This window comes from Channa argus, chromosome 15 (assembly GCF_033026475.1).
Source record: "Channa argus isolate prfri chromosome 15, Channa argus male v1.0, whole genome shotgun sequence".
NCBI lineage: Eukaryota > Metazoa > Chordata > Actinopteri > Anabantiformes > Channidae > Channa > Channa argus.
In genome coordinates, this window is record NC_090211.1 from 12897419 (window position 1) to 12925092 (window position 27674).

The 27674-nt window shown below is 40.2% G+C and overlaps 4 protein-coding genes across 12 annotated transcripts; all 4 read right to left on the reverse strand.

Annotated features, from left to right (window-relative positions):
* Positions 1 to 470: 470 nt before the first annotated feature.
* Positions 471 to 6673, reverse strand: timp2b (TIMP metallopeptidase inhibitor 2b). Its single transcript, XM_067478017.1, has 5 exons — positions 6328 to 6673; positions 1850 to 1950; positions 1661 to 1763; positions 1421 to 1545; positions 471 to 1338 (listed from the first exon to the last, which is right to left on the reverse strand). The coding sequence occupies exons 1-5, from the start codon at positions 6455 to 6457 to the stop codon at positions 1141 to 1143; spliced, it is 657 nt and encodes a 218-aa protein (XP_067334118.1). The 5' UTR covers positions 6458 to 6673; the 3' UTR covers positions 471 to 1140.
* A 7238-nt stretch (positions 6674 to 13911) lies between these two features.
* Positions 13912 to 16759, reverse strand: LOC137099549 (galectin-3-binding protein A-like). The gene is made up of 6 exons (XM_067476532.1): positions 16623 to 16759; positions 16345 to 16431; positions 15906 to 16109; positions 15601 to 15735; positions 15230 to 15521; positions 13912 to 15099 (listed from the first exon to the last, which is right to left on the reverse strand). The coding sequence occupies exons 2-6, from the start codon at positions 16427 to 16429 to the stop codon at positions 14082 to 14084; spliced, it is 1734 nt and encodes a 577-aa protein (XP_067332633.1). The 5' UTR covers positions 16430 to 16431; positions 16623 to 16759; the 3' UTR covers positions 13912 to 14081.
* A 110-nt stretch (positions 16760 to 16869) lies between these two features.
* cant1a (calcium activated nucleotidase 1a) lies at positions 16870 to 23416 on the reverse strand. Of its 9 annotated transcripts, none has more exons than XM_067476536.1 (5): positions 23259 to 23404; positions 20711 to 20795; positions 19226 to 19894; positions 17897 to 18100; positions 16870 to 17806 (listed from the first exon to the last, which is right to left on the reverse strand). In XM_067476536.1, exons 2-5 carry the CDS (start codon positions 20715 to 20717, stop codon positions 17436 to 17438), a joined length of 1251 nt encoding a protein of 416 aa, XP_067332637.1. In that variant the 5' UTR covers positions 20718 to 20795; positions 23259 to 23404; the 3' UTR covers positions 16870 to 17435. The 9 variants fall into 9 exon arrangements, with proteins under 9 accessions (XP_067332637.1, XP_067332641.1, XP_067332636.1 ...); XM_067476540.1 differs by having other exon boundaries at positions 20707 to 20795; XM_067476535.1 differs by lacking the exon at positions 23259 to 23404 and adding an exon at positions 21887 to 22025.
* A 1016-nt stretch (positions 23417 to 24432) lies between these two features.
* syngr2a (synaptogyrin 2a) lies at positions 24433 to 27646 on the reverse strand. Its single transcript, XM_067476542.1, has 4 exons — positions 27449 to 27646; positions 26154 to 26391; positions 25871 to 26004; positions 24433 to 25733 (listed from the first exon to the last, which is right to left on the reverse strand). The coding sequence occupies exons 1-4, from the start codon at positions 27545 to 27547 to the stop codon at positions 25536 to 25538; spliced, it is 669 nt and encodes a 222-aa protein (XP_067332643.1). The 5' UTR covers positions 27548 to 27646; the 3' UTR covers positions 24433 to 25535.
* Positions 27647 to 27674: the final 28 nt, after the last annotated feature.

Sequence of the window (27674 nt, forward strand, 5' to 3'; positions counted from 1 at the left end):
ATGTTGTTCGGCTTAGAGACAGTGTCACTGAAGAAAAGACAGGAGTCAGAGCTGGAGGTAGCAGAGCTTAAGATGTTGAGGTTCTCTTTAGGAGTGACGAGGATGGACAGGATCAGGAATGAGGACATCAGAGGGGCAGCTCATGTTAGGTGTTTTGGGGATGAAGTTAGAGACGCCAGATTGAGGTGGTTTGGACATGATCAGAGGAGAAAATGTAAATATATCAATAGAAGGATGCTGAGGTTGGAGCTGCCAGGCAGAAGGTCTAGAGGAAGACCAAAGAGGAGATTTATGGATGTAGTGAGGAGGACATGAAGTTAGTTGGTGTGAGAGAAGAGGATGCAGAGGACAGAGTTAGATGGAGGCACATGATTCGCTGTGGTGACCACTGAAAAGGGAAGAGCCCAAAGGAAAAGAAGAATATAATCATGTAACCTCCTTAAACAAAATCCGCTCTTTGTATTACTGAAGCAAAGAAAAGACCTTTAATATTAAAAAAAAAAGTAAAAAAAAAAAAGGATTCAATCCTCTTCGTTCAGTCCTTTTTCATAATAGACAATTCCATAGAGTACACAATTGTGCTCAGAGTGCATTCCATTCAGCATTACATAAAGAAAACGATTACAAAAGCGTGTCTCGTGTGCAGGTGTGCGACAGGTATCTGAAAGTACAACCAGCACACCACTCTCTGAATATGACCAGATTTGCTATCCCTTAAAAAAAGAAGGAAATGATCTTTATACAAACAATTTGAAGCAGGAAAAGCAAGGGGTGGGACTTGTTTCTTGTGATTGTGAATCAGTATACTATTGTTACAATTTGAGTTGTACCTTTAGTTCACTTTTAAAAATATCTTCAGTTTAAATGGTGCAGACTCAAAAACGTCTATATACAGTAACACACTGGTTTATGAGCAAGTGCTTTGGTTTTGGGGGACAGAAACATGAGATAGTGCTGAATTCATAAGATTTGTGGATAAAAATAAAATCAATTATGCAATAAAAAACTTAACAATTCAACTTCGGAATATGGAGCACACACCCTAAGGCTTTATTAAAAAACAAACAAAAAAAGAACAATAACAGTTGATCCTTGAGACTTCCTCCATTAGAACCATTAGACCATTAGAAAGTGGTGGAGTTAAGGGTCTTCGATGTCTAGGAAATCCTTTTTGGGCGGTGCAGCCCCTCTGTACCAGGCACAAGAACCATCGCTCCTCTTAACACAAGCAAAGTGTTTTGCCTGATCTCCATTGACTGTCTTCCCAATCACCCAGTCCGTCCACAGGCACTCCACTGGGCTCCTGATCATGCAGGGGATGAAGGCGCAGCGAGTGATCTGAGGGTCGAAACAGAAACCAAGATCAGAGAGTGAACTTAAAACAAGCAATGCAAATTACACTTCCTTCCAGTGTTAATACCTTGCAATCACAGCCCATTTCATAGCGCTGAGTCAGACTCTTCTTCTGGGTCTCAGTCAGCTCCTCCCAGGGCTGAATGAACTGACACAGTGTCACATGCACCTTCCCATCACTATTTAGTCTTCCTACAGAGAGAGGGGGCAGTAACAAAGGCAATGACGGGATGCTGGAAGCATTGCATAAAGGAACAAGGTTTTCTAAACTTCATTATGTGTTAATGATAATGTCCTTTAGTGATACCTGTGATAAGATACTCCTTGCCAGTGTCCAGCGTCACTCCACAGACTGTAGAGGAGGAAGCAGTGTAGATGGCATCAATATCCTGGCTAGGCCCTTTGAACATCTATATCAGACAGAAAGAAAATTATATTCATATTGCAATTCGGTTATCCATACACAAAATGAGAATAGGGACAATGTTTAATGTACCTTGAGCTGTTTGATTTCATACTTGATATCATTGATTGGGTTGCCGTAGATGTTGGTGCCAATCTCAACCTCCTGTTGTCCTACTACTTTTGCCCTGATAACTGCAAATAGACACAAACAACCCACATTTCACCAACTTTGTTTAAAGGCAAAGTGGAACACTAGTATCATATTAAGACCAAACTGCATCTGGGTCTGTTTGTATCTCATCTAAGCCCTGCCCAGACTTGGCATGCAGAAATTGGCCACAACACATTGCTGCGGCTTCGTTTGCATGTGCCAGGTGCTGGGAGGACAGAAGCACATGAGTGTTTCATCAGCTGCAATCAGAGGGAGGAATGTGTGCTGCCTGCACCCTGGGCTCCTGGGCCGGCACAGGAGGAAGCCAGTCAGCAATCTTTGAAAAGCTGAACTAGAACGCTCCCCTCGTTCCCAGGCCTCTCGGCTGCCTGCCTCTCTGTCTGGGTAGAGGTGCTGACATGCAAATCAACCTCTCTCTTTCACATGCGGCCTTTCCCTTTCTCTCTCGTGCACTCTTATGTTGTTTGGATCAGGGGGAAAAAATCTAAGTGTAAGTGGAAAAATATTATTAGAGCCATACGAATGAACTTTGAGCTCAAATACTGAGTGTTCAACAAAAATGTGACTCATGTGTTTCGCAAACACTGTCTCTTTTGTGTGAGTCATCATATAGCATGGGCCATCTGCCAGCCAATAAATACTTAGGGATTACTGGTGTGATACAAATTTAAATCCACGTGACTATTACAGTGAAAAAGGTTTAGAAATTGCATTGGAAATTAAGCCTTTAAGTGAAGGAGACTAGCGACAGAGCTAATGTAAACCAGATGTTCTCCCTAAAGTCCCAGTTCAGTCCTCTTTCCCATGGTGGCAGCTACTGACTGCCTCAGACCATCACTTGCGTGCTTTCTTACCAAATAAGATCAAGCCTTTTTATTTGCTTTTTATATGACGAAGGTAGGAAGCTGCAAGCCATTTGTGTCCTAATTTGATGACAATAAAGGCTTACAGAACATGTCCTTTTATGGGTCTAAAGACCCTTATCGAAAGGAAAACAGGGAAAAAAGGAGAGTGTGTGCACGAAAGGAAAGCGTGATGGAGTGATGAGGTTGGTTGCATTCTGCAAGCAGGGGAACAGAAGTGTGAACTGACAGGGATAGCAGTCACATTGCAGAGGCTGTATTAGCCCAACAGTCCTGTGTGTACAAGGAGAAGGACAGGCACACAAAGAAACAGTGCAATGCTGTCACAAAGTTAACAGGGAGAAGAGGAGGTGTGTGTGTGTGTGTGTGTGTGTGTGTGTGTGTGTGTGTGTGTGTGTGTGTGTGTGTGCTGGGGAGGTGGGGGGTGGGGGGGAAGGGGGTGGTCGGGGGATTCGGTTTGTAGCCAGGAAAATGTGCAAAACACTGAGCTGAGCAGGCCACAAGCTTTTCTGTGTGCTTCAGAGCTGCTGTGAAGGAGCAGATTCTCTGACAAACACATGATTTAGAATGACAAACTGCGCCCAGTCAACACGTTGTCCGTTTACAACTCACAAATGACTTTACACACTCTTGTACACACAGAGTTCGTGGTGCTGAAAAAGTTCAACAAAGATCACTCCTTATTTCACATGTCTACAAATGGCAGGAGAAAGAATCCATAGTAATTAAAAACCCACACAAGAAGCTACTGTAACTGAAATATAACTTTAGCTGTATGCATAACTTACTGGACATTAGTAGGTGTAGATTTTTGATTACTATTCATTTGCTGTGTCCAGAATCACCATGCTTATTGCTTAAGGTGGCAAAGCGCGTGTCTTTCCCATGAAGTACTTTAGAAATATGAGCTGAAATGCAATGTGTAACTAGTTATCACACAAAATGATGGTATTTTACTGGAACTGGCTGATCAAGCACCATATAAACCCATCGGATTTTCTAGCTACTTAAACAATAAACACATTTTGTTTGTAGTAGTTGTGGTCAAGGGAGTGTTTGAAAAAGAGAGAGAAAAGAGAAGAAAGCAAAACCATGTCATGTAATTGCAGGCCCTGTACATGCATTTCCTCTCTGAGAAGCCACAAAATATTTTGACATCGAAGGAGAAAAACTACCCTATGAATTCAGTCGGACGACTCTGCTGCTCCCTTTAAAAGACACGTAAATAAATTCACCTTTATCATTCCTTTCCGTTCCCATTGGCGCCTTAACAGGACAATAGTTTATCTGTCTGGCACCAAAACATCAACCTTTCTTGATTTTAACGTTTTCTCTTATATAAGTGAATTTGCTTCACATCAAACCAGCCTGCTAGACAGGTCAATTCAATCCATTATCACTAGTGAAACTGGAGTTTAAAGCACACAATCAATCTGCCACTTAGAAGGGAAATCTGGTTTTGATGTCAGCTCTGTTTACACAGCTTGCAGGGTTGTGTTTATACCGGACGTCACATTAAAGCCAGCTTTCCTTTCAAGGTCTCAAATGATTCACATTTTCTCCTTCCCAAAAACAGCACAGGTACACTGTATAATGACCAAATATTGGGAAATAAACTGCAAATGCATAATGATCACACCATATGACTATCCAGCATTCCGCTGACTCGGCCGAAGACCCGAGGGATGGATTTTAATTTATGAGGACATTTTTTTTTTTTTGTATTGTTCCTATTCCATCTATTTAGACAAGATAAATGCATCTACGTGTTTATAACTAAGGCTGGCCTGGTGTGTCTTAGAAACATGCAGTGCTCTAGTAAAATAAAGTTTAAACAATGGCAAAAGTGGACAGTAACCAGTAAAAACTGCAGTTCGATCAGATTTTTACATTAATGGTTTTGTACTGCTGCCACTGTTTTTCAAAGTCTCTGCTTTGGCCTCTGTTGTGCTCTTGACTTTGCTTCCACAGTGGAAACTGTTGTATATTAAGTGCAGTGAATCATCATCAGAACTGACATTGCAAGTGGCTCAGTCATTCAACAATTTCACCACAATCGTTGACTAATTCTTTGTAGACTTAGGTAAGACTTTCAACAACAAAGCACAACATTTATTACTACACCACACATGTCACTTGTCCAGCTTTTAGAGGACAGAAGATCATAAAATAAGATAGGTAGATAATGGCCTTTATGTAGAGTGTGCCAGCTACAAATATCAAACCACAAATACCAACTCAAAAAAGTCAGCCATCCATTCATAGTCTATGCAGCAGCAGTGATTTTAGAAGTTCACAAATATTGAGCAGTCTCTTCTGTGTGACTCTGCAAACACCTAAATTGTGTGGGCTGCACTCTTAGCTACAGTTTGATGTGGCTTTGAAAAAGGCTGTTGTGTTGGTAGGAGGGTCTATCCATGGTGCTGAACCAGGAGTAGTGGGGTCAGGGTCACGTTAGGACCTAATCTCAGAGACCGTGACAAATTAAATGAATCAGTCTGAGAGGTTGGATGACTATCAGCACAATTTTAAACCAATCCAAAGGGTAGTCCGAGCTATGCATTACCTTACTAAATGTCAAAAAGTGCACCAAGAAATTGTTTTAAATGCTTCTCTTTACACTGCAGAGTGAGGAAAATGTACGAAATTCATCATAATGAAAACTGGATGCTATATACTGACCTATTGCTTGAGAACTTCAGAGTAATTGTAACAAGGAAAATGGATTTCCTTAAAAAAATCTTACCTGGCTAGTTGCAAAGTGTCAAAGTCAAAATAATTTAAATAAACATTTTAAAGGATTTGCCAAGAAATCTCATTTCCCTTTGCCATAAATGTTTAGGCAGGAATCCAGTGGTAAAGAGAAACCTTTGAATAAGCAGCTTCTGTATACCTACCACACACACAGCCAGCTCACAACCAAGAAAAATGACCCTCAGCAAACCCCAATTTAAATAGCTAAACAAGCTGGTCACTGTTGAGGATCTTGTTAGCTTAAGGCCTGTGATGAAGGCTGCAACAAGCAGTGTTTTGTAATATAAAAGAATTTAAGAGCGAAACTATCCTCATGACCTTTAAGTAAGAGTGAATTGCTTTGGTTTTCAGTAGGTTTTGGGGAAGCAAATTCTTTGCACAACTCAGCATTACTTGCATGATGTTTTTCTCATGAGAATGTGTGAAGTACAATGATATGGCATTTTTGCTCAAACAAATTCCAGAAATGATCATAAAAAAGGGTAATAAAATATGACATGTAATGGATTTCTGCAAAAGACACAAAGTATTTATGTCACTGTGAAGTTTAGATGATTAGACCAAACGAGGGGAGGGCAGTGGAAAGAAGAACGAGAGTCAGAAAATTCTATCCTCCTCCCCCTGTAACTGTAAACATAGGACTTGAGCATGTTTAGAACTTTCTTCTCTAAGTATTTACACATTCTTTTTTCAGAAACTAACTTTCAGCATTACAGATGCAAACAATTAATGACATTACTGCTTTGGATTTTTTTGTTTTTATGCCGTGAATCAACTTACCAACATCTGAGGTGCAAAAAGCCTGCTGAGGATGCACTGGAGAACAGCTGCAGGCTTCTGCTACTTCTTCAACTCGCCAAAGAAACAGGATGGCCAGAGTGACAAAACAACTGTTCACCGTCCAGGTCATCTTAGAAATCTATTCTAGAAAATATATATACGTATAAAAAATAGTGCACTTGAGCAGTCCAGCAAGCTTTAAGAAAACGGATTTAGAATCTCCTCTGTGAATAAAAGACAATTCCCTCGTTAAACTATGACATGCACAGGGTATGAGACGAAGTTCACTCCTATTTAGGACTGCACTCAGTCACCTCCTCTAAATCTGTTTTCCACTACTGTGAGGAGCAGCAACGTTTTATTGCAGAAGGCTGGCAGCAGACTCCTCCCCTAATGTAGTGTCAGCCAGTAAGAACAGCAGCTCTGGAGCTCAGGGGCTCCCAAAGTTCACATTTCCACTCACAAACCCATCACCCTATGTCACAATTTTATTGCTAAAGATTGGATAATTGTTTATAGGAAAAACAAGGGGTGACACATGTAAAATGTGGTAAGTCAACCTCAGCCACACACACAAGCACACATACACACGCACACGTATTGTTTCTAATACCCCAAAATGAATACAATTTTAATCACATTTTTTTACATTAAAGAATTTTCAACATATAACCAAACATTATACCTATCTAGAAAAAAACAAACCTGAAATTGACAAAAGATGCACACAAAATGTCACAATTACTGATGGATTTCTTCATTGCATTATTTTTGTGAATACGCTCTGTCACAAACTAGGCAGACAGCCTCGTTAAGCTTTTATGGATTTTCATGGATTTAGATTGTGACTGTTTATATGTTGCTGTGAGAAAATTTTTTATTCATTATCACTGTCATGAGGACATTTTGGCTCAGTATTAAATGGTGGTAAGGACTGGTTTGGGGGAGATAGATCAAAGGTTTGATTCCCTCATATATACGCTACAATTAGTTATAGTTTTAAATTTGAAAGCAGGGAGCAGCTAGTGAGCTTTATGTACGCAGATTTGACTTTTCTTTCCCAGAATGACATGTTATAACTTGAAATATGTGTCAGGGTATTTATTTGCTGGGACTAGTAACTTACTGGTCACCTGAAAACTGTTCAGCAAGTTACTCACTGTTGCTTAAATTTACTCCACAGATGTTTAAGTTGTACAAATTATACCGTATTAAATAAGTATTGCAACTGATGAAAACAGGAGGAACCAAAATTAAGATTAGATTAGATTAAATTTGGCAGCATTTATCCCCAGTATGAGCTACTCAAAGCCCCACAGTACAGTTCTTCTGCTGGAAAGTTCAGCACTGCAGCAGCACCTCAGGAAACTGAGCATTTTAGGAGCTTATATTAAAGTTGTAAAGATTATACTGTATTAAATAAGTATTTTACAAAATGTTGAACTGAACTTCCATGAGCTGCCCTAAACTTGACCTCATCTGCATCAGGAGCTGTAACACATGATAGTATGTAATAGTAAAAGTAACCTTGTAATAGTTGCAGTATTTTACAACATACTTGTGGCATCACTACAGGTTAAACAATGGTCAAAAACAGTTTTCACATTGTTGCCACACCTTTTTTGTTTTTATGTATTGTTTTAATAAATCTGAATAATTCTCAGATCACACTTCTCAGTGTAATTTAGTGTTTATCAGCAAATAATCGCTTTCCGTAACTTTAAACACTGCAACTGATGAAAACAGGAGGAACCTAATAGATTCAATCTGGCAGCGTTTATCCCCGGTATGAGCTACTCAAAGCCCCAAAGTAAAGTTCTTCTGCTGGAAAGTTCAGCACTGCAGCAGCACCTCAGGAAATTGAGCATTTTAGGAGCTTATATTAAAGTTGTAAAGATTATACTGTATTAAATAAGTATTTTACAAAATGTTGAACTGTTGTTTTCATAAATTTGATTTGTGAAGCTGAACTTCCATGAGCTGCCCTAAACTTGACCTCATCTGCATCAGGAGCTGTAACACTTGATAGTATGTAATAGTAAAAGTAACCTTGTAATAGTTGCAGTATTTTACAACATACTTGTGGCATCACTACAGGTTAAACAATGGTCAAAAACAGTTTTCACATTGTTGCCACACTTTTTTTTTAATGTGTTGTTTTAATAAATTGGAGTAATTCTCAGATCACACTTCTCAGTGTAAACAATGGTCAGAAACAATGGCCATGAAACATTTGAGCATTTTAGGAGGTTTTAGTTTGTGGTCTCCTGCATTACTTGTTGAACGAAGAGATCACAGCAAGGCCCCGGTGTGTCTGATGCTTAGAGCTGACAATGAATAACAAATAGGACAGATGAAAAAAAGAGAGGGAGAGATGGCTGTATCTGCTGTGGCTGTCTCGCTCCCTGACATCATATTTGGCTACCAACTGACAGTGCTCTGGCCACTGTGGCAAATATTTCCACTCTTTTCCACAGTCGAGCAATTTAGTCTAGTTGCTTTTCCACAGGTCAGGCAGAGAGAGAGAGCAACAGAAGAGGGGAAAATGGGACAACTGATTTAACATAATCTCTGTTGTGACCATAGTCCCTTGCTTCTCTTCAATTAAAGGTAAGTTAATTTATCTTTCTTTTGGATGCCAATAGTTAGGAAAATTCCTTCATTGTTATAAATTATGCAAGCCGGAGATGAGAAGTAGAAAAGTGGAGGTTAACAGACATAGAACGTAACCCAGACAACTGCACAGATGTTGGGTGGGTGTGACATAAATGAAGACGCATGAAGGGAAGTGACACATCAAAGCCGAGATTTGTTCTCCGGGTATCACTCTGCAGTTTACCGAAAGCATCAGGGGAACAGCAGACGCCGTCTTTTGGGCGAAGCCTGCCGCCCCCTGTCCAAATAGTCAGCTTCCTGTCCACTAAGATGCTGAATCACGTGGTTGGCTTTGCTCATACTGTAGCCGTGCCCCTGGGTACAACCTGATTTTAGCTGACCTCATTCCATGACCATTCTCTGCTTTCTTCCCATACTGTAACTCTCACTTAAGAATGGAGCCAGTTCAGATGAGGATTATTAACATCTGCTTCTAATTTGGTGAAAGATGGCAGATTGTCAAAGAAGTGCAATGTAAGCAAACCCCTGTGTACATCACCCACTACAAACCTAGGACTTATAAATGGCCTAAACCTTCTTTTCTTTAAATTACAGGCTGACAAAGCCAGGAATAATCTCAAAAGGAAGTGTCCAGTAAAACAAAATAAGTGGGTATCATTGTGGAAACTGGTGGATGCTGTTGCAGTGACCCACATCCTCTAACTCCCACATGAGCTAACGAACACATAGCTTTTCTACCCTACCCAGCCACTTCTGTACGCCTTCCCACTCTCCTTTGTTTTGATGGGACCCAGCCACAGCTCAGGGGTAATTCCCATCCTTGTTCATTCACTTTTACAATGTTAGATTGGTGACAATGTGAGATGGTGAATGTGCATTAACAAATTGGATTTTGGGGCAGTGAGATAGCGGAAAAATGCCAGTTTGAAAGACAGAAAAAAACACAGAGAGCAGTGTAATGGTAACTTACTGAAACCTCATTCAAAATCCCACTGACATTTATACCTATTCTTATAACTAAGAATATAGCCTTTGAACAGAGGTCCCTCTGCAGCCTTTCATAGTGCTTGCTTCATATGTCTAGATAAGGATTGTAGTCTTTTAATCTAATATTGAACTTATTCAATATTTCAATATTATTTATGTTTTAGCAGCCTTTAACAAACACCTTCTACCAAAATCCCTATAGGTGTTTGTGGATAATTATAATATACAATAGAATAGAGAGAACTGAATGACGAAGATGTTTTTAGACAACGGATATAACTACAAAAAAGTATTGAAGGAATGAACACTACTAAGAAGTAGTTAAAAATGACTTTAGAGGAGTGTGACAGTAAGTTTTATGGATGAAACAATGAGGGACAACTATACTGTAAACACGCTGCCACATTTGTATTTTATTTTGTGTTTGTGTGTGTGTGTTTGTGTGGTGCTGTCTATGTTTCTGTAAGATAATCATTGTTCGAATTTTTTATTCAGTAAGGCTTCTATCCTGTAGAAATTACAGTTGTAATTTTTGTGGTATAACCGAGAATGTTAGTCACCGTGAGCCCACTCTACATAGCATGCTAGTTGTCATGAGTTGGTTTCATTGGAAATTACGCAAAATTACAGGAGCTCTCACTTTTATTTGACATCACCATAATTGCATTATAAATTGTAACAGTTGGACAGTCATTTCCTGCAGATATGCACTAGTGCATGACTCAGATGTCTGTGGTAAATCCTGAAATGGGGAACAAAACTGCAAGGTCCTGTTGTGAAAATGTTTTACATTTTCAACTCATCAGATTCCTAAGTTCATCTACTTCTTTTTTACCATTCAACTGTTCTCTTTCAGGGGTCACAACAGCGAATCATGTGCCTCCATCTAACTCTGTCCTCTGCATCCTCTTCTCTCACACCAACTAACTTCACGACCTCTCTCACTACATCCATAAATCTCCTCTTGGTCTTCCTCTAGACCTCCTGCCTGGCAGCTCCAACCTCAGCATCCTTCTACCGATAGATTCCCAGTCTCTCCTATGAACATCTCCAAACCACCTCAATCTGGCCTCTCTGACTTTATGGTAGCAGACATCCATCTCTCTAGATTTACCTCCACCTACTCCCTGCTCTCGCTATAGATCACAATGTCATCTGAAAACATCCACTGAGATTCCTGTCTAACCTCATCTGTCTAACCCCTGTACTTCTCCATCAGCATCCTCAAAGCAAATACTGCGTCTGTTGTACTCTTTCTAGGCATGAAACTATATTGCCGCTCACAAATGCTCACCTCTGCTCTTAACCTCCTGAACCTCCGCGTTCCACCACCAAGTGTCCTTGTCCACTTTCCTCTTTCCAGATGACCCACCGAGTACCCTCCTACCTGTCTCCCTGATCACATTAGCTGTAGTGGTCCTGTCATCTGGAAGCACTTCCTGACCACCCAGAGTCTGTCTCAGTTCCTCCCTTAAAACTACACGACATTCTTCCTTTTTCAACCTCCACCACTTCGTCCTCTGCTCTGAATTTGTCCTCTTCGTCTTCCTCACCACCAGCGTCATTTTACACACCACCATCCTGTGTTGTCTGGCTACACTCTCCCCCTACCAACACTTTGCAGTCACTGATCTCTTTCCGATACAATGTCTACACAAGATGTAGTGCTTCTATCTCCGCTCACCCTATTTCCCCATTTCTCTTTCTATCTGACCCATGGTAAACAACTTAAACCCTGCTCCTAAGCTTTGAGCCTTGCTACCTTTCCACCTGGTCTCCCTGACACATAGTATATCCACCTTCCTTCTCTGCATCATGTCAACCAACTCTCTAGCCTTCCCTGTAATAGTCCCAACATTCAAAGTCCCTACTGTCAGTCCTAAATTCTTGGCTTTTCATATTCTCTCTCTGCCTATGAACCTTCCTTTTTTGACCAACAGTAGCCCAATTTCCACCGGCTCCCTGTAGGTCAACAGCACCAGTGGGGGTCGTTGTTAACCGGGGCCTTGAATGATCCGTTAAGGTCATGTACTTTATGGTTGTTAAATATTGCTGTGAATCTGATCAAGCTAGAACCTTATAATTAATTGTTAAGAAGCATCGATTAGTTATTGTTTTGATTGCTTTGTCGTAATAGGAACCATAAATACAACCATAAATACAACACTGAAGCAATATTCATATATTATATTAATTTGGTGAATGCATTGGCAAAATACTGTATTGTTCAGTTAAGCCAATAGGGAGCAAATGAGTATTATTCTAAAGTCATATTTTTGTCCACCTGACATATTCAAATCCACTGTTAACTCTAATTTACACTCCAGATTTGTCTGATAAAATTCTTTGTGAATTCCTTACTTCCAGTGATTCCCTTTATATTACACATAATCATAACATCCACTGAACATATGAAAAAAAACATCAGTTTGATTTTAAGGCTCCATACTGAACTCTACTTAAATTACAATAAAATATTACAAATAACACTAGAAGTTGCACTTAAGAAGTCCTTTCTCGAGGTCAGCACAGCTTTCCAGTGTCCCCCTACACGCATATACTGCATACATGTAGCTCCCTTTAATTATGAAACAATGTAATGCTGCTATTTTGTTTTTTTATTGTCACAACACAGACTGTTTTTATTCTAACAAGGGGAAACTGGGAAATTTCATGATGGCATGATGGAGTGCAAGCGGTTTAATGAGATTGCTTAAGTCATTGTTCCTAAACCGACTAAGAAGAATTTCAAAATTCTGTGGAGAAACCAGACAAAAATATGTTATGACTTGTAGGGTTTATTATTTAGTGGGTAAAATTACACAACAATGAAAATACACCCAGGTATTACTCACAGCAAAACAAGTATACCCTGCGATGAAATACCTCCTGGTGAATACATTTTAGTGAGCACATAGCCTGGCATGGGGTTACTTATGAATGAAGAGAAGAAAATGTTTCTTGTGTTTTAATTTCACATTAGTGCTATAAAGTGCAAACAAACTTTCAAACGTAAAATATACATTCAAAATACAACACATAAAATACAGTTTTAGTATCAAAATATTTTTAATAAAAAGTAGCCATTGTGTGAATAATATTCTTTATATTATGCTCATTCTGCATTAAGTAAATATCCCTAATGTTGCAGCAAGTAAAGGTCAAGCTACTATGAACTACCAGGGAGGTGACAATAATAATACATTATGCTTTGATTATATTTTGTATTGAGAATTTCCATCTGGCAAGTAGTAACATGAAAAAAGAAATACACAATGTACCTCAACTTTCTAGCCTACTTATTATGCCCAGCGCATGCTGTAAGTTAATGTACTTTCCTTCACTGTACTTCTGGGTGCCAGGTAACCAGGGAAACCCCGACATTATTGATCACAGCTGCTTAACACTCCAACATATACCCCCCTTGTAAATCAGTGAACTGTTGTTACAGTGTTACCTTTCTATTTACACATGACAATTTGGTACTGACCTTATCGTCGATCTCTCCTTTGAGCTACTATTTCAAAGACAATCAACAGAGCTACATTAAGTTCTGTTTGGAATTGTGTAGGCTTTAATTTCATTTCTTCCCCTGGTGCAAATGTGTATTACTGCTCTCCAACAGACCTTCATTTTCTTACTAATCACTAATGATAAATGTCTATGAACCCCTTTGCTTCACTTAGTTGGACAAAATGGCTGAGCTCATGGCAGTAAATATCAATTTAAGTCGCGGGGTTCATGTCACAATCAGTTCAGTTAATATTTGGGACAGAATTGGGCAAAAGCCTCTAGCGAATGATTTTATTACAAAATTTCTTTGTTCTTCCTTAAGTGGAAAGTTCAGGGGGGTGAAGCAATAAATTTGTGTGATGACTGATTTGCACTTGTTTTCTATGTGCAAGGTGAATAGACTTCAAATTAGGAGATATATTTCATGTGGCTCTTGTGACCCTTGAAAAGAAAGGACTGACACACACAGAAAGGGATACAGGACTTTATTTGACATTAAAAAAGCAGAAAATTATATTGAGTCATTCATGGTTGGATAGCTAATCAATAGAAATTCATAAAAAAAAAAAAACAGTCACATGGATCATTTTGTATCTGATTGTAATGCATTAAATCACCTGACAAACTCATAGCGTGGATCAGACATACTCTGGTCTCACCGCAAAGATGTAGGTGTACTTGTCATCAGGGCAGGGGTAGTCAAGATGGTGGGTTGAATTCAGATGGATTTGAGCGAAGCTGTTCTTGAAGTCCTGCACCTGACAGATGTACCTGTTCTGGCACATCAGCAGAAGTCGGTTCCGAAAGACGATGTTTATCTGCTGATTATTGTAGTACTGTAGCCTCGCCGTGGGAAGCGACTCACAGCGCAGCCCTCTGTTACTACATTCGTATTGGTTCCTGAAAACATTTGCCTCCCAGCTAATCCTGTGGTTCTTAAAGATCAAGCTGCCATGAACGGGCGTGGTGAACGACTGACCCTGTGGACTGTAGTAGTGGGAGTATTGGTTTGGCATGTCCAAGAGGGTGATAACAAAGCCCCATGGTTGAGAGGTGTAGATCCTCAGCCTGTAGTCTTTATCTTCTCTGTCAAACTTTGGGTTAGACGAAAGATTGCTGAAGAACAGAACATTAAATTGGAACGCTTTCAGCATTTTCTCCTGGAAAAAATTCTTGTGAGTGCTGTAGAGGGAGTTGGACTCAAGATCATACAGTTTCTCTGCAGGGATCATGGGGAAACGAATATGACTCAGGAGGTCAGCCTGGATTTCTGAAGTAACAGAGCCACCCTTCTCAGTGATCCAGCTCTCCACAGCCTGAAGCAGAGCATACTCATCTGGCACCACCAGGTCGGAGCGGGCTAAAAGGACCCCCAGGAGCTTTACAGGCAGGTTGGCCCAAGCTGGAGAATTAGTCAGGTTTTGGAAGTTCCAGGCTAGGTATTGGATACAACTCTCCTGGAGAGCTAAATCCCCAGTCTTCTCTGCGTATTGATACAGTGACACCTGGGTGTAAAATGAAGTGTCCTCCGGTAGGAATTTAGAGAACATTCGGCCTATGTCCTCCATCAGCTGCTTCACCCCAAACCTATAGGCCATCCAATGGAGGCACTCCGCAGATGAGGAGGTCACATCTATCTTGCGAGAGTAAATGTACCTATTGAGAAGCAGATAGTAGAATATTTGCTGGTGATTTTACTTTATATTTACATTCACACAGACCACCTGCGTAATATTAGTGAATTCTTTATCTCGAAGTAATACGAGCCGTACTAGTTTATGTATACCTGATGAAAGAGGAGAAATATGGTTGGCAGAATTTGGTGATGTCCACCATGATGCTAGAAGTACCCTGAGAGGCATTGAAAAGTGGGAATTGTGAGAGGATTATTTTGTGTGCACAGACAGATGTTTCAACCACCTCTGGGGTCCCGTCTTCCTGTTTGTTTCCAGTCTCACTCTTAGCTAATATCATGAAATCGCAGCCACTTCCACTGTCAAAGATATTGTTGAGCTCATCAGACAGACTGAAACTGTGGTCCAGCCAATGTGAAGAGTCACTGATTGTCAGATTTGAGCCTGGAAACACAATTTACTGGAATAAACATGTGATTGATCAAATACCAGCTTTTTGCCTTCAAGGAGATTAAATACCTACCTGCTGTTTCGCACATAACTCCCACATCCTCTTTGTGGGTGCAGTCAGTTAGTCCCCAGCCTTTGAAAGCACAAGTGAACAGGTGGTTCTCGGTGCCTTTACAGTTGACGTCATCAAGCCAAATAGGTCCAGTTGCTGCATAATGTAAAATAAAAATGATTACATATCAAATTGGCCGTGGGAGATTTAACAGAGCACACTCAGAGGGCTGAACTGCTTGTGTTTTGTATGTTAAATCACAGCTCCTCACTCATGACAATCATTTCACTGCCCTCTGGTGGTGGAGAGACAAAAGTAACAAGCACCTGGTCCATAGTCCTTCCCAACAACAACTTTTTTTGCTCCGGGGAAATGAAGCTGACGACACACCACCTGGGCCTCAGCAATGTCCCAGCCGTCATCACACACCGTCCCCCATTTCCCATCATGGTAGACCTCAACGCGGCCCTCTGAAATACTTTGAGAGCCTGACAGCCTCACGCCTCCTTCATGGGGCTCAGGGTTACGATCTGTATGCAAACACAGTGGATATTAACCAAGGCCAGAACAAACAAACAGACCATTCACATAAGCTATAGTTTGATCACGTGCTTGACAATGTGCACAAAATAGGCACTGCACAGTATACTCAGAGTCCTTCATTTTCAGATTATTAGGTATTAAGTACTTAGTATGTAAGTACTCCATTACATTTAAGTACTTTCTGAGTTTTCACACAAATGACATGTACTTTAGATGACTCACTGAACATGTTGAATTTGAACGCTCTTCCAGAGACATGGAGAAGTAGCAGAAGCCACAGAGTGTGCAGGTTTCGCTGTGTGACCATTGCTGTCCACAACACAAAAGGCAATGTAACAAAAGACTTGACTTTACAGCTTCAAATTATGCCTTTAAAAGGGCAGTTTTTATTAAGATGGAATGCAATGTCTTCTCAAGCTGAAACTGACTATACTGATATTCATAAACGTTAAATGCAAAACAAAATGTGCTAAAACCTTAAATATGAAAAGACACATTACCTTCCCACCACTAGGTAAAAAATGCTGTCGTCCTCGAGTGTTCTCTGCCGACTGAAGTCTGAAACAAATCTGTCCCCTTTTAGAATTAGCCGGGGGGGGGGGGTTGGGTTGAAAGTATAGCTCCTGCTGCCTTCCCTTAGTTTCGTTTCACATTAAAGCAGAACAATCAATGTGTTGGGCAACTGTTCGTGGACAGGTCAAAACATATCTACAGTAATTCTTGTAGGAAATTACACAAGACTCAAAATTTAAAATCATGATTTTACTCAGCCCACCCAATAAAACATTACAATTCATTATTTTTTCATCACTAGTGTGTTCAAACAACGGTAAGTTTTACGAAGGATAAAAACCTTTTATTATTCAACTGAAAAAAATCTGGATCTTGCAGAATGTTGCTTAACGCAGAGAAAAAGGCAAAATACCTTTGACTTTTTGAGAGTGTACAGTGTGTGCATTAAAATGTAAGCTTTAGGGGGACAAAAAGAAATTCACAGTCTGTTAAATCATCTTTTCTACATTAATTTTAAGAAAGGCTACAGTATTTTTGAGGGCCACATGCGGCCTAAGAACAATGTGATCCAGCACGGGAGAGGCTGGCATTGTTTGGTCTAACTGGCACACCAAAACAGGACCACAGCCCATCATTCTGCCATTTCTAGTGAATATGGTCCTTTATGGGTTGGTGTTGTATCTTTGAAGAACTCTATGAGGAAGCAGCAATTACAGTAACTTCAACAGTGACTGGATTGTAAACAACGCAGAACCACAGTGCAGTGGCTTCAAGTGTGAGTCCCTCATACTCTGAACCTTCTATATGAACTCCAAACCTTCATATTTCACATCCCCAATCTTATTTTCAGGTAAAAGGATGCGTCCGTCAAGTGTGAAGGCCGTAATGTAGGTAGCGATCTTTCCAGCATCTTCCTCTGACTTGAGAGCCAGAATGATTTGGTCGTCTGTATTGGGGACAAACTTGAAGGAGGAGAAACCGTGAGTGGGGTTAAGCGGACCCACTCGACTTAAAATGATGTTTTTAAAATCTGACGAGCTGCTAAGGGCGATGTTGGTGCCACGACGTTCGTCTGCCGTCTCCTCGTAGCGCTCCTTGCTGGCTCGACGAGGGAGGAAAAACCAGCGCTGTAGGGTGTCGCTCCACGCTGCTGACTCGTGGATGAGATAACCTGCAGAGATTCGGAGGAGTATGGTAAAGGGTGAAAGCGAAGGCAGGGAAATAGAAGTATTCGTGGGCAAGAGCAGATTTCCATCCTCACCTGGAGCTTCTATCCCTGCTGCAGTTTTCAGAGATTTGTACTTAGGAACCCAGTTCTCATGCTGTACATCCCCCCTGAAGCCAACAACTTTCACCCACTCCGGGTTGTTGTTGACAAATTCGCCCTCAGTGGTGGTCCACTCCTTCCCGAGACCACCAATGTACAGGTGCTCATCTTTCACTGCCATCCACTCTGCTTTAAACCCTATCAGAACAAAGTAATTAAGCAGGAGTACACATACAGTAAAATACAACTCTCCAATTCAGTCCTGAAATCAAAGTAAAAACTACTATTATTAACAGCAAATGTCCTCAAGAATGTTATGAAAGATACTGAACACGCCTCTGCCTTCCATGTAATAATATCTCTCAATATCAATACATCATTTTTTTAAAGAGCTGATGATATAAGAGAATCTTGATGGTTAGGCTGGTGGATGCTCAAGAGGGGTGTGTGTGTATCGTGTATCGAGTCTAAGTTACATTGTGGGGAGAAAAAAAAAAAAAAAAAAAAGAGTCATAAAAACTCACATTTGTCAACCATGAATTGGACTCCTTCTCCTTTGGTTATACTGTTGAAGACATTTTTATATGACCTAATATAATTTAATACATGGAATGTGCAGATACTTTTTTACATAATAAGATAAAAGTTGATCAGTATAGAATAAGGTAAATAAAACAGTATGTATCGAATAGTACAACAATTACTATTACTACTAATATTATTAATAACAACAATGGCATATCCATTAATAAGATCACAACATATATATTGGATTTTTATTTTGGTTTAGATGGGGCATGTTATGCCAAACCCCCACTTGACAAAGGTGAGTTTTTAATTGTTGATCTGCTCCTGAACAGAAAAGCTCCTCCAGATGATGTAATACAGAAGATGTCATCGAATAGAAATAGAGACAGCAAAGCCATTGGAAACATTCAAATACACTCATGAAGTCTTTGAGCATTTAACTGTTATTGAAATGTATTACACTATCTGATGGGATTTGAGAATACATCTCTCTTGGGTGGAACGGCAAACATGACTAACACTTTCAACCAGACACTGCTCTAATAAGTTTTCAAAAGCCATAAAGGCAGAAAAAAAACAAACAAAAAAAAAACAAACACCGGTGTAATTTTTAATAATGCTGATTATTTTCAAAGACTTACCGTATGAGTAGAATAACAATGTTTTATAAAATAGAAATAGTAAAATTACCGCAAAGCAGTACAGAACTTGAGTACTTTGCTACTTTCCACCAGTGCCTTCCATCCACTAATGAAAAATACATTATGTACCTTATAAGATCAGGTTAACACCAACCTTTGGCAACGTTGCCGTCACCGTCGGGTAAAATGACCCAGGGAACAGCTTTGTCACCGTCAATGTGGTAAACTACACCTGTTCGGTCATCCACACTGAAGAGCTTCCCATTGAACACCACCAGCTCGGACAGCTCCATACCCCTGCCTTTCTCTGACAGGTGGCTTTCCAGCACAGTCCTATCAGTGTCCCATTCAACTGCCACCTTGTCACCACTCTGAGACACCAACAGGTATCCGCGTCGCATATAACTGAACCATGTCAGCTGCTTGTCACGACGAGAGTTTGTGTCCAGGTCTGCAATCACCGCAATGCGGTAGCGGGTGCCCTGCGGCGTGCGCTCAGGCGGACTGAGAGGGTAGGTGTCATTGTAATGGGAATCGGATTGCTGGGTGTTACCACGAGTGCCCCTCCAGCTGTGCGAGCTGTAAGAGCGTGAGCGCAGGCCTGAGCTCAGGTGCATGAAGAGGAACAGGAGCAAGGCCAGAGAGCCGACCACGGCCACGATGGGTCTCCACTTAAGGCGGAAACGGGGATCAGTTGTGTTGGCCATGGAAGCCAACATGGGGAGGCCACCTACAGAGATGCGCAGAGAGGTCATAGGCTCATTCTCCTCTTGTCGGGCGTAGCCTGGGGAAGCAGGCATGGAGGATGGGGGACTGGATTGACCTAGAGAAAAAAGGGAGAGATGATAATAAAAAAAAAAAAAGTTTCCACTTATTGTTGTGTAACAGCAAAACTACTTCCATTTATCTGAAAAGTGTCACATCAGAAAATATCAAAAATTGTCTACACAGTTTCACAAACACTATTTCAAAGCAAGAAAATGGCTGTGTTTGAAATCATCCCCTACTAACTATATAGTGAATTCACCATTTTGTACTAGTTTCTGAATGTTGAGTGTGTAAATATATGCTCTATACAGCAGTTAGCGAGGTCCGAGATATCAACTGACTGTTCACTATAGCGGGAACTACTTCGTGTACAGTGAGGGTGATTTCAGACGTGGATGCCTCAAACGCAACTCTTGGTTATGTCCAACAAAATAAGGAAGTAACGTCCTGCAGGTAGAGAATCACAGTAGGGGCGTGATTCACTACTAATGTCTCCAAAGTTTCATTGGTAAAAGTAAGAATATGTTATACAATTTTTCTTCTTGGCATTTTTTTTAAATCCAAAACTTCATTTAGGTAATATTGTATAATCTCTATTAGCTGCAGAGACAAGGCTGGGGTTTAAAAGTAAAACATTCCACGTGTCATAAAATAAGTGCTACATATGCTCTGCCTTTTAAGCAAACAACAAAACTGGACCAAAGAGCTTTTGTGTTAATATATCTTAACTATGTAATACATGATAAAAACTGGTACTGAATAACTAGGCAGCGATATTGTACAATGAATTATCTTATATATGACATGACTTTACAGTTGTTCTTGACCTAGCACCAAAGACACTCAACTACATTTAATCCTACTCACATACTGTTCATAAGTAGATTTTTCTTCTTTCTCTCTCTCCTCTAGGTCAAATCTTTACTCCTGATGGCAGGAAGATCATTCAGTTAAACCTATTTTTAAAAAAATATTTTAATACCAGTGAGAGCTCACACAAGTATGCATCAGGTTAGACGTTACTTGACAATAAACAGGAAGTAGTCCGGCTTTGGTGGCTATAAAGTGGACACCTCACCAACGTGGTGGCTGGGAGGAACCTATTCAAGAGACTGAAGGGTTGGTGGTTGTGAACAGGTAAATCAGGAAATACATAACCAACCAGTCTACTGCTTTCCCAAGTATCGTTTTACACTTTGCCTTAATTTGTTTTATATCTGTGCTGAAGTCATGGATGGACATGGACAGTCATGTGCCTGTGTATAAAGTAACTCTTCTGTGAGAGTCATAAAACTCAGTTAAAGGATATAACGTGCCAATCCAAGCATAATATAGGACCCTCAGACTGCGTCCTATTTAAGAGGGGTCGGGGGGTATTTTACTTTAAGTCAAATAAATAAAAATTAAATAAAAATCTAATGTTGTCTAACACGATTTCTTAATAGTTTACATTTTTAAAACACTGAATATCGTTGGGTTCTTTACATAAAATGTTAGATAACTTCAGAAAAAAAAAGTAGATTCTTCAGTCAATATTTTATAATTTCATAACAACAAATTATGTACTGTAAGCCCAATGGACTCACACCTTATACTTTATAACAGAGGAAAACTGTACTACAATTTTGATATTTTCTTAATACCCAGACCCTAATGGGACTTTTGAGTTTCATCAACAATCTCAGCCAAACAGAGGCGCTGTTTTGTGAGCTGTCTGTTGTCCTCTCAGCCGCTCAGCCGAGAGTACAATCCACTCTCAACCAAATTCCACAAGCCTCTAAATCCGGCCTTAGGAGCTTCACACACTCCATACTGTGGCTTGAACATTGCTGCATTTCTCTGACAGGACAGCAAGAGCTGAAAGACTCTTTCATCAGAAGCCCCAGCAAGCCCAACAACAGCCCATTCTGAGAGCAACATCAGGGCCCCACACTCTCAGGAAACCTACCTACACTCTGAAACACACCAGCCATTTAACTTAGAAAGGCTGGTTTTATGAAACGGATTCTAATTCTTCACTGAAACAAAAACGATTAAACTGGCTTACCCCTTCGTCTCCTCCTGCCTGAACGCTGACCTTGTGTCATTTAATTTGCCACACTAGAGCTTCACAATAAATCGGAGCGGTCACCTCTCCTTCTCCCCACTGATTAGCTGCATTTTAACCTCACGAGAAGCTGTTACAATGCTAGTGAACTTTAACTAGACTTGGAAGATTAGAATATAGTCCAAAGGGGCAAAACTCGCAGCAGGTCAACACGTTTATTAGTGGAACCAGAGGTTAAAAAAAAAAAAAAAAAAACAACGGTTACCTTTAGCTCTAGATGCATAAAGGTGAAATTTTCAAATCTTGATGGCTCAAGTTAAAAGCAAACCTATGACCTTTGGACAAGGCGATTTCTACATAAGAGAGGTTCCGGTGACGCAATCAGTACTGTAATTGACTGAACTACAGAGTACAAAACAAACTGGCTCTCAAAGGATGAAACTGTCAGTGTCTGCTTTACCACAATATTTCATTTACAGGATTCAGGATACAGGACTTTATACCACCTACCTGCATGAGACTAAATTACTTATCGCAAATTATTAATGGTTATTTTGAGTAGTATTTACGTATTTGGCCCCTCATCTATTCATGATTTGGTGTTTAGAATGCCAAAAAACAATTACTGTTAGCCATAATGTTTTATCCAGTAACTAAAATGATTGAAAATCTATCCTGCTTCACCTTTGACCTTTGCAAACTCATTATGAACAATAATCTAGAATACCTTCCTGACAGTATAGGCATTAATGAAAGATGAAGCAATTATCAGGGACATTGTTTAAAGTATGAGTATTTGCTACATGCCTGACAAATATACACTTTGTGATTTCCCCCACTCTGCTGAGTGCCACAATAAAAAGATGACCTCTGTGTGTGTGTGTGTGTGTGTGTGGGGGGGGGGGGGGGGTCCAAATATCAGAATATCAACAAACACCAAACAGATGTTCTTTACACATTGGAGCTGATTCGATGCGGTTCAGTACAGTGAACAGATCCATGAGTATTTCTCATGCAGCTTCAGACCCCTGGGACGCATTCAGAGGGCCCGTTTGGGCCAAGGAAATTCCCATTGAGCCATTAGAAGGCCTTCTATTCATGAAACACCACATTTCTGCGCTCCAACAGCTTCAAAAGGCAAAAGGAAGTTAGTTTAATATTAAGAACTTGCCGTTGATGCAGGCTGTTTTGTTGGGAATTTTCCCCTTCACATTCCCACACAGAAAACATCACGTCTAGTGCATGTAATGTGTGTAAACGTGTTAGCCCACGTCCCTGCCGGCAGCGCAGAGGTTAACACACATACCAACACAACTCGTTCTAAAACGACCTAAAATACTTGTCATCTTGCTGCTTCTCGCTTAGTACTCACCGCAGGTGTTAGAGCTTCAGCACACACACCGCTGAAGGTTGGAGCTCAGATGTCATACTTGTATCGCTTCCTCTTTCGACACCTTTCCTTCGTTTGCGTTGAGCAGAGAAGCGACCATTACTTCCTGTATGTGCTGCTGACGACAGCATGATCTATGCGCGCACTGCATGCGCAGTTGAAGCTGTCAAACGTTGCCTTAACGTGCCGTAGGTAACTTGAGCACTACAAACGAACCAATATGTGGTTATGCAGGGTTTATTGGTGTTTTAAAATAAATAAATAAATTTAAATCTTCTCCACACAAGGTGCTGTATGACAACTGATACTTTCAGTCTTCATCTGCACAATATCCTTTAAACAAATAGGAAAAGATGTTAAAAATATTAATAATAACTTCCGTACTATGGGAAAAGTTCACATCAAAATATAATTAAACAGCAATTTCTGTACATACTGGAAAAGCGTTCAATTCAGTACATATTTTTTATTACCATTCGAGTTACTTACCTTTAACCCATACAAAATGCTTTCTGGTGGAATTATGTGAAAAGTCTCTGGTCTTTAATGCATACATTGTGGAAGAATTGTAACAAACCCTCCTCAATATTTTGGTCAAATGAACCCAAGACATCGGAATATGCTGAATTCATTTGCGATTATATTATTTAGTCTCATTTTGCTACACTGAAAACCTCAGTGTATGATCTCTCAGTAAAGTGGGCTCAAACATTCAACGGCTTGTCCCTTCAGGGGTCGTCACAGAGAAACATGTTCCGCAAGTTGGTTTGGCATGAGATTTTATGCCGGATACCCTTCCTGCCCCAACCCTCCCATTGTTTTTATCCGCGCTCGGGATGGGCAACAAGGTGGCCCTTGGTGGAATTCGATCCTGCGGCCCTCTGCATCCCAACTCAATGCTCTACAATATGTTCTAGTCTCAACAGAAAAGCATGAACTGAGTGCTACTAGGTGAATAAATCGGATTCTAAAGTATGTGTAGCATAAGACACTAGCTCATTTCTTTACATCATTATAGTGCCGTCTTAACTCTTTACAACTTCCTTCAGATTCACTGACTCAATCAGTATTCAAATATTTACCAAGGGAGTGCAGCCCTGCACAAAGTCCCGGCCTTTTTTTACAGGAGGATATAAATCATGGGCTGACCCAGAGCTTCAAGAGGAAACCAGTTTTTATTTGGCAAACCCTGTGATGGACACAATACTGTACAAAGCTTTACCTTTTTCAAACCTTTGAGAAGAGTAAAGCTGCAAAACATGTAAAAGGTACAGCATGAGAACGACAAGGAAAAGCAAAAACTATAGAAACAAACAAACAAAAAAAGTTTGATTGTCATGTACCCGGACTAATAAATATATTACCACAATGTCATTCAAATTCTGAAAAATATTTGTTAAATTTGATGTTTTAAAAACTGTGTCTTAACCGTGTGAAGGCTACTGCAGTGCAGTAGCTGATGTAAATGAATGGTTTGGCCACCTCAAAACAAAAATACTCTTAGTAAATAGTAAATTATAGTAGTATTAGATTTTAAACATTCAAATGTGCTGCCTAAGATCAGATATTTGCAATGAACTTCCATAGAAAAAAAAAACTTTTTTTCAGTGCATAAAAGCCCCATTTAAGTGGTTGATAATTAAATCAAGAAAAACATGGCATTACAGTAGTTAGAGGGATGTAGCTATTGACTAAATAATACAGGTATTTTGCGGTAAAAAAAAAGTTTCATGATTCATTTTAGAGGAAGTGTTGCTTTGTTATTGCTGTTAACTTTCTTTATTTGAATTGAGATTAAAATGTATATGTTCTAAATAGTAAAATAAAATAAAGTTTGATGTTCCAATGCAACAATTTTGATACTAAAGTAAATTCTAGTCTGTGTTGGTTAGTGCTTTGACATCAATAGCTCTCAAATTCCACCCAGAAATGAAACAAAAGGCGGTACTTGAATAACCACAAGTGTTTTGGTAAAGACAATGGCACAGTCATCCTCTCTCTTTGCAAAAAGTTCCTTCTAACAAAAAAATATTTTCACCAGCTTGGCGTGTGGCACTTCCAACAATGCAGCAAACCAAACAACTTACAACAATGAAACAAACTAAAAACCTCAGTGCATCCAAAATTATGAAAACACTTTCTGCAGGAAGAAAACTGGAGTGCAGAAAACAGTCCCAGCTGTAAATGAAACCATTAGCACACGTCTTTATTTTAAAAGAAATCCCCCCTGCTGGATTCAAGTGTTTGAATCTCAGTCCTTCAATATGCTGGAGGCTGGTACTCCCCTGGATGCTGCTGACTGTGGGGGAAAGGCGACTGCTGATAGCCAGTGGGGCCACTATCATATGGAGCAGGTGGGTATGGAGTAGTGTGGTCACTGGCAGGGTCTCTGTAATCTTGCTCAAAGTCATTGATGCCCTGGCGATACCTTGCATATGCAAAGTAGGTCAAGAGACCCTGTTGAGAGAAGCTTGAATCAGTAAGTTGAGCTTTTATAAGCCTCTCTAGCCTATGTTCAGCCAACTGAATTGCAGGAGTTATCATATGATTGTCAGCCAAATACTAGTCATGCGTGCAGGTGGCAAGAGTCTCACCCAGGCGAAGATTGAGAAGAAGGAAAAGGTCACAACAGCACGGGCAGCATCAGCAGGGACGTCATGTGTAGTGGTTTTGGACCACTGGTTGGCCAGGACACAGAAGCAGATGAACCACAGTAATGTCCAAGCCGCTGTTTTTATGTTGAATATAAAGCAGAGCAATAATCAATAGTCAGGATTAAACAGTAAATGTGCCTACAGCATTACCCTCAACTCAGTTTGCATTTCCCGTTTCTGGTCACATTTCAGTGACTTTCATGACTCCTAACACGAATCCCACCTGAAAAGACCAGATCTCCTATAACGATGTATTTTCTCTCCTTGGCATTGCTGATCTGTGGAAAGTAGGCATCCAGTATGAGGAAGACCACACAGGCCATAAAGGCCAGGATTCCGATTCCCACTCCGTAACTGCAGGCGCTGTCATTCTCTGCAAACATGCACTTGGTCTCTTTCTCGGTTACGGGATTGATGTAGCCTTCTGCTGTGATGGTTGCAAATACCACAATGGAAAATAACTGCAAAGAAGTGATAAAACAAGGGTTATGCAGGGAGAGGTGTGAAAAAAATGCATGAATCAGCTGCAAGTCAAGCAGCTGATTCTTATCACATGACTCACATTACAAGAAAGCTTTGACCATAAAAGAAGGTACTGTGTGAATCCTTAACATGCTGTAACGTCTGTTAAGCACGAGACGAGAGTGACATATTCCAATAATCTATGGTAGCGTCCACATTTGCACACATCCTGTCATCCATGCACTAGACACTAGCTGCTTTTGTCCGATTAGATTTCTCACCTTTTAGCAAGTAAACCTCCCCAAGATCCTCACATTTGTCAATATGTTGCCTCAAACACAAAATTGAGCATTAAGTTGCCTCTGAAGGCAGAAAGCTATGCTCCTACTAAACAGCTTTTTCGAGTAGCGTTGTAGAGATTTATTAACTGCTTCAGTTGCTTATGTCTTTTAATTCTCCCTAGTATAGCGTATAGATTCGATTCTAAACAGAGAGATATGAATAAAGCACATTACAGTATGACAACATGGGACCTGTAAACGTTGCTCGTTTGAAAACAACTCAGCAGCCGAGTGAAAAGCAACAGATGACGCTGGAAAGGTTTCGATTCCTGATGGGTTTTTTTTTTTTTTTTCTTTTCCTACAGTGCGGGGAACACTTCCTTAGAAGAGACACACATTATGTGCATTTTAACTGTTATTGATCCAATTTTTAAATAAAAAAAAAAATAATAAAAAAAAAAAAAAAAAAAGCTAAAACCAATCAGACCCATCATCATGTGGTAGCTGGTCCAGAGGTGACACAGCACTAGGAATGCTAACTAACTAGCTAACGTACTAACTAACTAACCTCTTATTTACACTTTATTTAACATTTATTTACGGTTCCAAAGTAAACTCCAGTTCACACGCACTGTTAGCAGCTCATAGCATTAACAACCCTGAATATTAACAATTTAGTGTCGACCCTGGCAGCAAACATCTGTTAACATACAGTCAGTGGTGTGACAGCTGGCTAACTTTGATGCTAACAGCAACGTTACGTGGAGTCACTCACCCAGCCCAGGAAGCGCAAAATGGTTTGAGGTTGTTTAATAAAGCTCACAAAATCAAATGCACCGCCGGCCAAAGAAGCCCCGTAAGCACTGCTCTGCATTTTTAGCACGTAAAATGCCTGCCGAACAGGTGAAAGTCGATCTGAAAACTATCCCTGTCAATGGTGAGAAAGTTTCGGGTTTTTTTTTTTTATTTCAAACAACTTCCTGAAAACTTTTCAAAGACCG